The sequence below is a fragment of the Dendropsophus ebraccatus genome, chromosome 5, assembly GCF_027789765.1.
Source record: "Dendropsophus ebraccatus isolate aDenEbr1 chromosome 5, aDenEbr1.pat, whole genome shotgun sequence".
Lineage (NCBI taxonomy): Eukaryota > Metazoa > Chordata > Amphibia > Anura > Hylidae > Dendropsophus > Dendropsophus ebraccatus.
This window is the reverse complement of record NC_091458.1, coordinates 22199516-22213097: the sequence shown is the minus strand read 5'-3', so window position 1 is coordinate 22213097 and position 13582 is coordinate 22199516. Positions and strand designations below refer to the sequence as shown.

The following is a 13582-nucleotide window of genomic DNA, read 5'->3' as shown; positions in this document are numbered from 1 at the left end:
ATAATTATGTCCCCAGACAGGATCCTTAGACCTGAGCATTCCATACAGAATGCTCATATTATAATAATGGGGTTTCGAGAACTTAAAGGGTTCACCCCTTAAGGTGCTTATACACCTTCCCAGTTATCTCTCCCATCCTCCCCAAGCAGTACACATGAACGCATGGATAACCAAACATTCATATGTTCTCTATGGAGAGGGGTAAGCTGTGGTCAGACGGCTCTGGTGCCGCTCTGGTACTCTGAGAACAAAGGGGTCTGACAGTGAAAATCCTTCACACCTTTAAGGCCCTATTCCACGGAATGTTTATCGGACGTTACGGACGATAATCATCCTGTGGAATAGAAGGCAACGATCAGCCGACATTGTTCATGTCGGCTGATCGTTGCAGTCGTTTTTTTTTCAACATGTTGAAAAACAAACGACTGATACAGCAACAATCTGCAGACGTTGCTATATGCTATGGGCTGCCCGGACGATCTAGCGGGCAGCCCCCCCACAGCTCCCCCAGGCCCTCCCCGGACTCACCTGCTTGCTGCTGCCGGGTGGAATAGCGGCGACAGTGAGCGGGGAACAAGCGCTGAGAGCACTCGTTTGCTCCACGTCGCCCTGTGGTATAGGGCCTTAAGGCCTTATCACATGGAATGATTATCTGCCCAATCAGGCCGATTCAGACCGATAACGCCCTGTGTGATAAAGACATCGATTAGTCAAGGAGCCGATCGTCTATCAGCATGGTTTAAAATAATTTGCCGCTGACTGCTGAAAATGACAGGCAAGGGATCCGCAGCAGATTTCACTGCAAACTGTAAACAAGCGCCGATCTGCTAGATTTTACGGGCCTACTATCAGGCAGCAAGGGCTGTATATATCGTTAGCGATGTCTGTGCAGCCCTCTCCTTTAAGGTAAAACAATAGTGTTTACCTTACTTACCTTACGACATTCCCTGGTGTCCTCAGGAACGTGGTTAGCTAAGTTAATGCAATCATGAGCCGTTGGGCGCACATCGCTATTACACATAGCGATGCGCCCCTGACGCCCAATGTTTTTAGGTCTGGACCTAAAGAAACGATTGTTTCATCGGCTAATCGTTCTCTGTTTTACACAGAGCAATAATCTGTCTGATTCGGCCGATTATGGCTCCATGTAATAGGACCCGAATGGATTGTCTGCAGACCCACTGGTTACAGTAGACATCTCATATTGCCAGTCTAACCCCCTACAATCAGCATCTTGTTGTGATCTTCAGTCTTTATAAAAGTGCTGTCATGGTGGAACTTTTCAGTAGGATTTTTGAGCTACTAGATATTCTGCTCCGAGCTCTCCTAAGCCCATTGTTTATTAGTTTCAATGAGTTGCGAATGGAATAAAATCACCTAGTAATAAACACCTTCTTGTTCCTTCAGAAATATTGCCGCTTTTGATCTCTTTCTGTCCACCGAGAACCGATGCTGAGAATCACTATATTACTGAGCAATTTCATGGTATTAAATGCGTCACATGGGTCCACCATTATGTGTTGTGTCAAATTGTAGCGCCGCTAAATTATATCAGTAACTATACTGAGCGACACATTTGATAGATTAAAGTTAACTGGCAATAACACAGTAAACTCCCATTATAGTGGGAAGGAAAGTGAAAACTTTTCTTATGACTGATAGAATGCGAGACAGACATCTCTTTGTATGAGGTCTTGTGTATCGTAATGAAAGATCAATATGATGGTACAAAGACATATATGGATATACAGTATGGCATTATGTTATCTAATGCAAAGTAGGACAAAAAGATATGTGGAGCTATAGCTTTCATCAATTAAAGTACTAAAGTAGGGAGGGGGATGCGGCTGCTGCTTCTTAGTTGATGATTTAGTGAAATAACATAGGGAAGTCCTTGAAGGGGTTTTGCAATTATTACGCGGGGCAAAAAACTAATTCCATGCTGGGGACGAGGGAACATAAAAAAGAAGTCATATTCATCTGTCCTGTTGCCCGCTCAAAGCTGTGTCCCACTCCTGGACCCCATCTGGCTGTCTTCTTGGCTCCCCTCCGGCTACGCCACAACTCAGTTGACGGATGCCGGTCAGTGACAGTGACTGTCCCACTGCAGTCACTGATTTGTTGATTGGGCTAAATTCCACCCGCTTATGATGTTGAACCTGGGTCGTGACATACCCAGAAATCGGGAGAAGAGGACATCCAGCGGGCTACGGGAGCCTGATGATGCAAAAATGATTTTTTTTGCAGCCCACCTCACTGAACTTCTCGCTCCATTAATATTCTATGTAAAATTAAAATTTCAGCCTTTAATATTTATTTTCTCAAGGAAGATATATCGCTTCTAGGAGTGTCTTACCCTATCCCCATCGAAAACATTGCAAACTGAGTGTGAATGAGTATGGACAGGATGGGAGGACTATCTCTGTGGCCGAATGGTGTATCTATTAAAGATGAGTGCACTTCGAGCACGTTCAGGTTCACGCAAACCCAATCGTCCGGCATTTGAATGCCATTGGCTGATGTTTGATGCAACCTTAGGGAGTCATGGAAAACATGGATACAGCCTATGGCATATGACTGTATCCATATTTTCCTACTTCTTGAGCCGCTGGTAATTAGATGTTGCATGTTCGCGTTTGGATGAACCCAAGCATGCTCGAGATTATCTTATCTCTTATCAATTCTGCCACATTCAATCTCAAGATACACATCTGTTTCTCTTGACTTACACATTCATATTTGGCCAGTAGAGACTTTGGCCCAGAGTTATCAAAGTGTGTAAAATAAAAGCTGTGTGTAAAATAGTGGGTAAATTTTAATTTTGATTAGCCATATTTTTCTAATTTTTACATTAGTATATATACATTTTTCTTAACTTCTTTTATTCTTTTGTTTCTATCTTAGGAGAAAGAAAAATGATGGAATAGCCGTAAACATGGATATCTTGAGAGGCATACGGACATCGCCCTCCAGTGTCATCACCCTATTATTTCTAAATTTACTCTTTAAATTATGTATTGGTCTCCAAGGAACCTCACCTCAGATCTTCCAGTTTACACATCCAACGTACAATGCCACAGTATACGAGAATTCTGCCGCTCGGACTTATCTCAACAGCCAAACCAAAATCGGCATCAAACTGGCCAATCTCTCCTGGGACATCAAATATCGGGTAATGTCTGGAGATGAAGAAGGGTTCTTTAAAGCGGAAGAGGTTGTTATTGGAGATTTTTGTTTCCTACGAATTCGAACAAAGGGAGGAAACTCTGCCATATTAAATCGAGAAATTCAGGACACCTATTTATTATCAATAAAGGCGTCGGTGAGAGGGGAGGACTTGGAGGCCTGGACAAAAGTCAACGTGCAAGTCCTAGATATGAATGATTTACGTCCCTTGTTCTCCCCAACCACATACTCTGTTACTATCGCAGAAAGCACTCCTATACGGACGAGCATAGCTCAGGTCACTGCCACTGATGCCGATATTGGATCCAATGGTGAATTTTATTACTATTTTAAGAATAAGGTAGACCTCTTCTCTGTCCATCCTACAAGCGGGGTTGTGTCTTTAAGCGGGCGGCTAAATTATGATGAGAAAAATCGATATGACCTGGAAGTCTTAGCTGTAGACCGTGGCATGAAATTATACGGCAACAATGGCGTAAGTAGTACCGCCAAACTTTTTGTTCACATTGAACGTATTAATGAACACGCTCCTACAATTGCTGTGGTCACTCACATTCCATCCATGTTGGACATGGATCCTTCATATGCCATTGTTACAGTTGACGATAGTGACGAAGGCGCCAATGGAGACATCGAATCAGTTGCCATTGTCTCGGGAGATGAGTCGCAACAATTTTTATTGGTGAAGGAAGGAAAATGGATGAATGAGTATAAAATCAAACAAAAAAGTCCTATTGATTGGGACAACTTTCCATATGGTGTAAATCTGACCCTTCAAGCTAAAGATAAGGGTTCTCCTCAAAAGTCATCAGAATTTAAATATGTGCACATTGCCAGCCCTGAAAAAGAAAAGGTGAAAGCTGAATTTGAGAAAGATGTTTATGATGTTACAGTCAGTGAATTTTCACCTCCTGGTGCTATCGTAACGGCGGTGAAGGTGCAACCTTCATCAGCATCCGTGGAATACAAAATTTCTGAAGGTGAAGATTCTGAGTATTTTAAGATCAACTCCAGGACGGGACTGATCACCACAGCACGGCATTTAAACCTGGATGGGAAATATACCTATGAAATTGAAGTAATGCAGAAATCCTATGATATTAAAGCAAAGGTCATAATAAAATTGGAAGATGCCAATGATAATACGCCAGAGTTTCAACAGACCTTTTATGAGGCATTTGTCAATGAAACCGTGCCTGTCGGAACTAATGTTTTGACGGTTTTAGCTTCTGATAAGGACAAAGGAGAAAATGGTTACATTACTTACAGCATTGCCAGCTTGAATTCACTGCCTTTTATTATCAACCAGTTCACAGGAACCATCAGCACTTCCGATGTTCTTGATTTTGAGTCATCTCCCGAGAGCTATAGGTTTATCGTAAGAGCCTCCGATTGGGGGTCTCCATATCGCCATGAAAGTGAAGTTAATGTAACCATTCATATAGGCAACCTTAATGATAATAAGCCCTTATTTGAAAAAGTAGCTTGTCAAGGAGTCATCTCTTTTGATTTTCCAACCGGGGGGCACATCACTGCCGTTTCTGCCATTGATATCGATGAGCTAGAGCTTGTCAAGTATAAAATAATGTCAGGGAATGAGCTAGGTTTTTTTTACTTGAACCCCGATTCTGGGGTCCTGCAGCTTAAGAAATCATTTGTCAGTTCTGGTCTTAGAAACAGTAACTTTGCCCTTAAAATCACTGCCACAGATGGGGAAAACTTTGCTGACCCTATGTACGTGAATATAACCGTAGTCCATGGTAAGGTCCCATCAAAATATTTTGATTGTAAAGAAACGAGGGTAGCCCAGAAGTTAGCCGAGAAACTTCTGAAAAAGTCCAAAGCTAATTCAAAGTTAAACTACGAGGATAGCCTGTTTGATTTCTACTCAATAAACAGGCAGCCCCCACAGTTTGACAAGACGTTTCCTTCAGATGTATCTGTCAAGGAAGACCTTCCTGTGGGTTCCTCCATACTAAAAATTAAAGCCACCGATCCTGACTCTGGGTTTAATGGAAAGGTACTTTACACAATTACAGATGGTAATATTGATAGCTGTTTTACCATTGATTTGGAATCTGGCCAAATTAGTGTCCTAATGCCCATGGATCGAGAGACATCAGATAAATACCTTCTAAATATCACTGCATATGATTTAGGCAAACCTCAAAGATCATCATGGCGATTGTTGACTATACATGTCAATGATGCAAATGACAATAGCCCAACCTTCCTTCAAGAAAGCTACTCAGCTAATACTCTAGAGAGCACAAGCATAGGGACAGAGTTAATTCAGGTGGAAGCTCGAGACAAGGATATTGGACCAAATGGGGAAGTATCTTATTCCATTTTAACCGATACTAAAAAATTTGCAATAAACAGCTCTACAGGAATAGTGTATGTCGCTGACCAACTGGACAGAGAACTCATGTCTAACTACACATTGAAGATTGAGGCAAGGGACAAAGCGGAAAATGGTCAACAGCTTTTTTCTGTGGTCACCCTAAAGGTCTTTTTGGATGATGTTAATGATTGTGCTCCAGTGTTTGTACCTTTTAGCTACACCGCCAAAGTACTGGAAGACCTACCTGTGGGCACTGTCATATCATGGCTCGAAACTCAAGACCCGGACCTTGGTCTTGGTGGTCAAGTACGGTATTCCTTAGTAAACGACTACAACGGCAGGTTTGAAATTGATAAAACGAGTGGAGCTATTCGCTTAAACAAAGAATTGGACTATGAAAAGCAACAATTCTACAATCTAACCGTACGGGCAAAGGATAAGGGCCGCCCAGTGTCACTATCTTCAGTTTCATTTGTGGAAGTGGAAGTGGTGGATGTCAATGAAAATTTACATACTCCATATTTTTCGGATTTCGCTATAACCGGATCTATCAAAGAGAATTCACGGATTGGAACTAGTGTGCTGCAAGTTGTGGCAAAAGATGAAGATACTGGTCGAGATGGTGAAATACAATACTCTATAAGGGATGGCAGTGGTCTCGGAAGATTCAATATTGATGAAGAAACTGGTAAGTGACTAACTTTGTGACAGTGTTGTGTGTGTCCTGCCTGTTGTTCCTATTGTTACTGGTGCAGTTAAGATGTTTTATGATGAGAAAATTGGCTAGAATGTTTCTTTGTTGGGCAAGTGAATGGGATTAAAAAGTCCAAACCAATTTACAAAGGAATATGCTGTATATTCTTCCCTTCCACCACTTTTCTTGGCAGAGAATACAAGAGGATTTTTCAGAAGGGGGCAACAATTTGCACAGGAGAAATACTGGACATTAAAATCCTAAAATTTCAAAAGAAATCCTATCTTCCATAAATAATGGTCCATGTTTGGTCTCTAGTACTGCGGTTCAGCCCCATTCAAGTTAATGGAGCTATGCTGCAATATTAAACATGGCCCATGGAAGAAAATGGTGCTGGTTTGGGCATACATGATCAATGACAATTTGCTTTTTTCCCTGCACTTACTAATGCATGAAGTCTTCACTTCATGGTTAAAAATGGTGACTTCATGACCTGCAGCCTTCCCCTGGCTGCAGCAGCTCCCCAGGACCTTCACCTAGCCCTGGGCACACGCCTGCCAGCTCTCCCATCCCCAGACGGCAGCTGCTTCTCCGTCCCGCTGTAGGCTACCCCTCCCGGCGGACGTCTGGAGGGGGAAAGCTGGCAAGCGGGTGCCAGATAACTTTGTATAACTTTTGGTGGGGGGGAGGGGGGCAATACAAAACTTTAACCCCTTAAGGACGGGGCCAATTTTCGTTTTTGCGTTTTCGGTTTTTCCTCCTTGTGTTTAAAAGGCCATAGCACTTGCATTTTTACACCTAGAAACCCACATGAGCCCTTATTTATTGCGTCACTAATTGTACTTTGCAATGACAGGCTGAATTTTTGCATAAAGGACACTGCGTAACCAGAAAAAAATTCAAAGTGTGGTGAAATTGAAAAAAAACAAAAAAACAACGCATTTCTTTTATTTGGGGGGAATGTTTTTTTACGCCATTCGCCCTGGGGTAAAACTGACTTGTCATGCATGTTCCTCAAGTCGTTACGATTAAAACAATATACAACATGTATAATTTCTTGTATCTGATGGCCTGTAAAAAAATCAAACCATTATTAGCAAATATACGTTCCTTAAAATCGCTCCATTCCCAGGCTTATAGCGCTTTTATCCTTTGGTCTATGGGGCTGTGTCAGGTGTCATTTTTTGCGCCATGATGTTTACTTTCTATCGGTACCTTGATTGCGCATATACGACTTTTTGATTGCTTTTTATTACATTTTTCTGGATTTGATGCGAACAAAAATGTGCAATTTTGCACTTTGGGATTTTTTTGGCGCTTACGCGGTTTACCATGCGAGATCAGGAATGTGATTAATTAATAGTTCGGGCGATTACGCACGCGGCGATAGCAAACATGTTTATTTATTTATTTACTTTTTTTTTAAACCTGGGAAAAGGGGGGGGTGATTCAGACTTTTATTAGGGGAGGGGGCTTTTTACTAATAACAATCCTTTTTTTTTACACATATACTTGAAGCCCCCCTGGGGTTAGGGTTATTCCCCCTGGGGTTAGGGTTATTCCCCCTGGGGGACTTCTAGTATATACACTTTGATCTCTCATTAAGATCTTTGCTGTATAGTTATACAGCAGAGATCAATGAGATCGGCACTCGTTTGCTTTCGGCTGCTGCAGCCGAAAACAAACGAATCCCGAGACGGGGACGGCGCCATCTTGGAGCGTTCCCTGGCCGGCAGCAGTAACGGAGATCGCTTCTCCGGGACGACGTCCCGGAGGAGCGATCTCCCCCACTAGACACCTGGGAAGTGCTGCAGCCAGTAATCGGATGCAGCTGTCTTGTTTAACAGCTGCATCTGATTACTGTATTAGTGGGCACGGCGATCGGACCCGCGATCGGGACGTACCGGTACGTCATGTGTCCTTAAGAGGTTAATTTAAAACAAATTGGCGAGACTTTAAGGGCAAACAATCTTTCTGGGGACATTCAAACAATATTCTGGGAATATTTTAGGAAAAATTTTTCCAATTTGTCCTTAACAAAAAATCCTCTAATATTCTAAGAATATTTTTGTCCAAAATTGTTCCAATTTGTTCCGAACATAAGATCTTCTAATAGTCTCAGAATATTTTTTCCAAATTTTTTTCCAGTATGCCCTGAACAAAAGATAAATTTTACCCGACAAATGATCATTTTAGTTAAAACCGGCGATTGCTTACCTTAAGGATATCCAATACATTCATGAAAATGGGGAGAAGAAAAAAAAGTATATGCCTTTTATGTTTAGATGGTTTGTAGCTAAATAATATGCGATCCCGTTCCAAATCCTTAATGTTATTGTAATTCAAATTATTATAATCGCGGTTAGACCATTGGTTAAGACATAGCTGACATCTGAGGGAAATTAATGATCCCAAAAATTCACCTTTCGTTGGTTCATCTGAGCCAGGCCAAAAACTTCAGCTGAGTCAGCCGGCCAATTTGGACTGGAGCCTGCGGAGATATGTGTAAAAGCCATTCGGCAATATGATCTGTGATACTTAAAGTCATTAGCGGATTGCTATTGGCCTGGTGGCAGCTAAAACACCTCTGAATAATTAATCTTCTGTCTAGTTACCGGGAGAGTGGCGGATTGCATTACCTTACACTGACAGGCCTGTTTATTTACCGTTTGTTTAGTTCGTGTGCTCATTATGAAGTGGCCATCGATTTCAGGTTAAAGGTTTGCCGCAAATCCAGATGTGTCACGGGTTATTAGCCGAGGCAACTAATGATGGCTGCCGGCACCTATGCCTTATGTCTTGATTGGTTTTGTTCTTAAAGTTACATCCTGTATATAATGAAGTTATACATCTTAATGGGTCCACATAGAGTCGTACAATGGGTCACTGCCCAGTTCATGCCCGGGTCGTCTGTATGTCTTGCCGATCCCATTAAACTGTTACTGATACTATGCTGTTATACTTTTCTAATCTACCTAGTTGCCTTTTTTTTTTAAAGAGTCAGAAGAACAGTCCCTTTTTAAGGGACGATGATCCTGCAAATCGGGGGCGCTGGTCCACTCCTGCAATAGACTGGGCCCCCTGAGCTGTCATCATTTGCAGCACTAGGTGGCCAAGTAGGCCCAGGGCCGCCATCAGGGCAGTATTGGCAGTACAGTTGTATGGGGCCCGGGCCCAAACTAGAATTCAGGGGGCCCGCTGAAGCTCCTCACAACTGTACTGCACACACACACACACACACACACACAGCTCCTGCTGTCTGTCAGACGCTCACTATCAGGAGCAGAGCTGAGAGAAGACACAAGCAGGGCCCCCTCCTCACTCCCCCCGGGCCCCTCCCCAGCCACCTCGGTACCTTCTCTGGCTGTGTTCTCTGTCGGGACAAGAGGAGCAGGAGGGGGAGGGGCCCGGAGCCGGCTGTGTGCAGGAGAGAAGAAGAGGACTGCACCTCATGCTGCCCCAGACTTTCCCTGCAGAGAATGTAAGTGTGTGTGTGTGTTAGTGGGTTTGTGAGGTGTGTGTGTTAGTAAGTTGTGTGTGTTAGTAGGTTTTTCAGGTGTGTGTGTTAGTGAGGTGTGTGTGTTAGTGAGGTGTGTGTGTTTGAGAGTTGGGGGGTCACCTGGAGTGGGGGTTAGGCTACCACCCTGTGCACACCAGATAGTAATGGTGAGCACAGCACTGGATATCTGTATCCTCAGCCCCTCTGTGCTGTATGCTGAAACTTGTACAATTATAGCTAAAAGATGATGCTTGGTTCTTTATAAAGAGAGAGGCTTATGAAGTTCTGCAGCAGCTGAGAGGTGTGTATTATGATGTTCTGCAGCAGCTGAGATGTGTGTATTATGAGGTTCTGCAGCAGCTGAGAGGTGTGCATGATGATGTTCTGCAGCAGCTGAGATGTGTGTATGATGAGGTTCTGCAGCAGCTGAGGTGTATGATGAGGTTCTGCAGCAGCTGAGGTGTATGATGAGGTTCTGCAGCAGCTGAGAGGTGTGCATTATGAGGTTCTGCAGCAGCTGAGGTATATTATGATGTTCTGCAGCAGCTGAGGTGTATGATAAGGTTGTGCAGCAGCTGAGGTGTGTGATGTTCTGCAGCAGCTGAGGTGTATGATAAGGTTGTGCAGCAGCTGAGGTGTGTGATGTTCTGCAGCAGCTGAGGTGTATGATGAGGTTCTGCAGCAGCTGAGGTGTATGATAAGGTTGTGCAGCAGCTCCGGTGTATGATAAGGTTCTTCAGCAGCTGAGGTGTATGATGAGGTTCTGCAGCAGCTGAGGTGTATGATGAGGTTCTGCAGCAGCTGAGGTGTATGATAAGGTTCTGCAGCAGTTGAGGTGTATGATGAGGTTCTGCAGCAGCTGAGGTGTATGATAAGGTTGTGCAGCAGCTGAAGTGTGTGATGTTATGCAGCAGCTGAGGTGTATGATAAGGTTCTGCAGCAGCTGAGGTTTATGATGAGGTTCTGCATCAGCTGAGGTGTATGATAAGGTTCTGCAGCAGCTGAGGTGTGTGATGTTCTGCAGCAGCTGAGGTGTATGATAAGGTTCTGCAGCAGCTGAGGTGTGTGATGTTCTGCAGCAGCTGAGGTGTATGATAAGGTTCTGCAGCAGCTGAGGTGTATGATAAGGTTCTGCAGCAGCTGAGGTGTGTGATGTTCTGCAGCAGCTCAGGTGTATGATAAGGCTCTGCAGCAGCTGAGGTGTATGATAAGGTTCTGCAGCAGTTGAGGTGTGTGATGTTCTGCAGCAGCTGAGGTGTATGATGAGGTTCTGCAGCAGCTGAGGTGTGTGATGTTCTGCAGCAGCTGAGGTGTGTGATGTTCTGCAGCAGCTGAGGTGTATGATGAGGTTCTGCAGCAGCTGAGGTGTGTGATGTTCTGCAGCAGCTGAGGTGTGTGATGTTCTGCAGCAGCTGAGGTGTATGATGAGGCTCTGCAGCAGCTGAGGTGTATGATAAGGTTGTGCAGCAGCTGAGGTGTATTATGAGGTTCTGCAGCAGTTGAGGTGTGTGATGTTCTGCAGCAGCTGAGGTGTATGATGAGGTTCTGCAGCAGCTGAGGTGTGTGATGTTCTGCAGCAGCTGAGGTGTGTGATGTTCTGCAGCAGCTGAGGTGTATGATGAGGCTCTGCAGCAGCTGAGGTGTATGATGAGGCTCTGCAGCAGCTGAGGTGTATGATAAGGTTCTGCAGCAGCTGAGGTGTATGATAAGGTTCTGCAGCATCGCTATCCAGGAAAAAAATGGTTTGATACACAGATTTCCTGGTATTCGATAGTTCATATTAAGCTGCATAATAGCGCAGTTTAACATAAAGTATAGTACAGAGAACACATCAGGCGGCTTGCTGAGCGACGGCCATGTTCTCTGTGCGACCCTTGCCCCTTAGTGTCACCTTCGCTGCCCGGCCCACTCTCTGCTCCCAATGGCCCCAACTTTAAATAGTCGGCACTTAGCGAACACTTGTGCCGGCTGTTTTACAGTATATGGTCCTGCCCCCCATCCTCTCCCTAGGACCCGCCATTGCAGTGGCCCCAGGGATGGCTGGTACAGTGGTACAGCAACTCCCAGCATACCTCTTTGTGCACAAGAAGGTATGCTAGGAGTTGTAGTGCACAAGAAGGTATGCTGGGAGTTGTGTCGGGAGGCTGGTGCTGCAGCATATCTCCTTGTGCACTAGTATGAGGTTCTGCAGCAGCTGAGGTGTAATATGAAGTTCTGCAGCAGCTGAGGTGTATGATGAGGCTCTGCAGCAGCTGAGGTGTGTATTATGTTATGCAGCAGCTGAGGTGTATGATGAGGCTCTGCAGCAGCTGAGGTGTGTATTATGTTATGCAGCAGCTGAGGTGTATGATGAGGCTCTGCAGCAGCTGAGTTGTATGATGAGGCTCTGCAGCAGCTGAGGTGTATGATAAGGCTCTGCAGCAGCTGAGGTTTATGATGAGACTCTGCAGCAGCTCAGGTGTATTATGATGTTTTGCAGCAGCTGAGGTGTATTATGATGTTCTGCAGCAGGTGTATGATGAGGCTCTGCAGCAGCTGAGGTGTAGTATGATGTCTGCTTACCTTCATAATACACCTCAGCTGCTGCAGAACCTCATCCTACACCTCAGCTGCTGCAGAACATCATAATACACCTGAGCTGCTGCAGAACATCATAATACACACCTCAGCTGCGGCAGAACCTTATAAAACACCTGAGCTGCTGCAGAACATCATAATACACCTGAGCTGCTGCAGAACATCATAATACACCTGAGCTGCAGCAGAACCTCATAACACACCTCAGCTGCTGCAGAACATCATCATACACCTCAGCTGCTGCAGAACATCATCATACACCTCAGCTGCTGCAGAACATCATCATACACCTCAGCTGCTGCAGAACATCACACACCTCAGCTGCTGCAGAACATCATCATACACCTCAGCTGCTGCAGCTCATCATACACCTCAGCTGCTGCAGAACCTCATCATAAAACTTAGCTGCTGCAGAACCTCATCATGAACCTTAGCTCCTGCAGATTATCATACTACACCTCAGCTGCTGCAGAACCTCATCATACACCTCAGCTGCTGCAGATCATAATACACATCTCAGCTGCAGCAGAACATCATAATACAGACTTCAGCTGCAGCAGAACATCATAATACACACTTCAGCTGCAGCAGAACATCATAATACACACTTCAGCTGCAGCAGAACATCATAATACACACTTCAGTTGCTGCAGAACATCATTTTAATTTTAACCTCAGGCACCAAAAAAGCTAGAAGTGGCCCTGTGTATGATGGATGTAAATATAAAATGTACATACGTGTGTTCATATCTGTTTAAAGTGTGAGTTGTGTGTATATGATGTATGTAATATATACAGTGTGTTTTGTGTGTGTGTATGATGTATGTAATATATACGGTGTAAGTTGTGTGTATATGATGTATGTAATATATACAGTGTGTGTTGTGTGTGTGTATATGATGTATGTAATATATACGGTGTGTGTTGTGTGTATATGATGTATGTAATATATATGGTATGTGTTGTGTGTATATGATGTATGTAATATATATGGTTTGTGTTGTGTGTATATGATGTATGTAATATATACAGTGTAAGTTGTGTGTATATGATGTATGTAATATATACAGTGTGTGTTGTGTGTATATGATGTATGTAATGTATACAGTGTAAGTTGTGTGTATATGATGTATGTAATATATATTGTGTGTGTGTATATGATGTATGTAATATATACTGTGTGTGTTGTGTGTATAAGATGTATGTAATATATATGGTATGTGTTGTGTGTATATGATGTATGTAATATATACAGTGTAAGTTGTGTGTATATGATGTATGT

At 43.7% G+C, this 13582-nt stretch overlaps 1 protein-coding gene across 5 annotated transcripts in view; it reads left to right on the top strand.

Annotated features, from left to right (window-relative positions):
- FAT3 (FAT atypical cadherin 3) overlaps nt 1-13582 on the top strand; it is a 485754-nt gene that overhangs the window by 144726 nt on the left and 327446 nt on the right. For all 5 annotated transcript variants that reach the window (XM_069969660.1, XM_069969659.1, XM_069969657.1 and 2 more), the window contains exon 3: nt 2905-6218. In XM_069969660.1, the coding sequence (XP_069825761.1) occupies nt 2936-6218 (3283 nt within the window). In that variant the 5' untranslated portion in view covers nt 2905-2935. The remainder of the gene's footprint in view (nt 1-2904; nt 6219-13582) is intronic.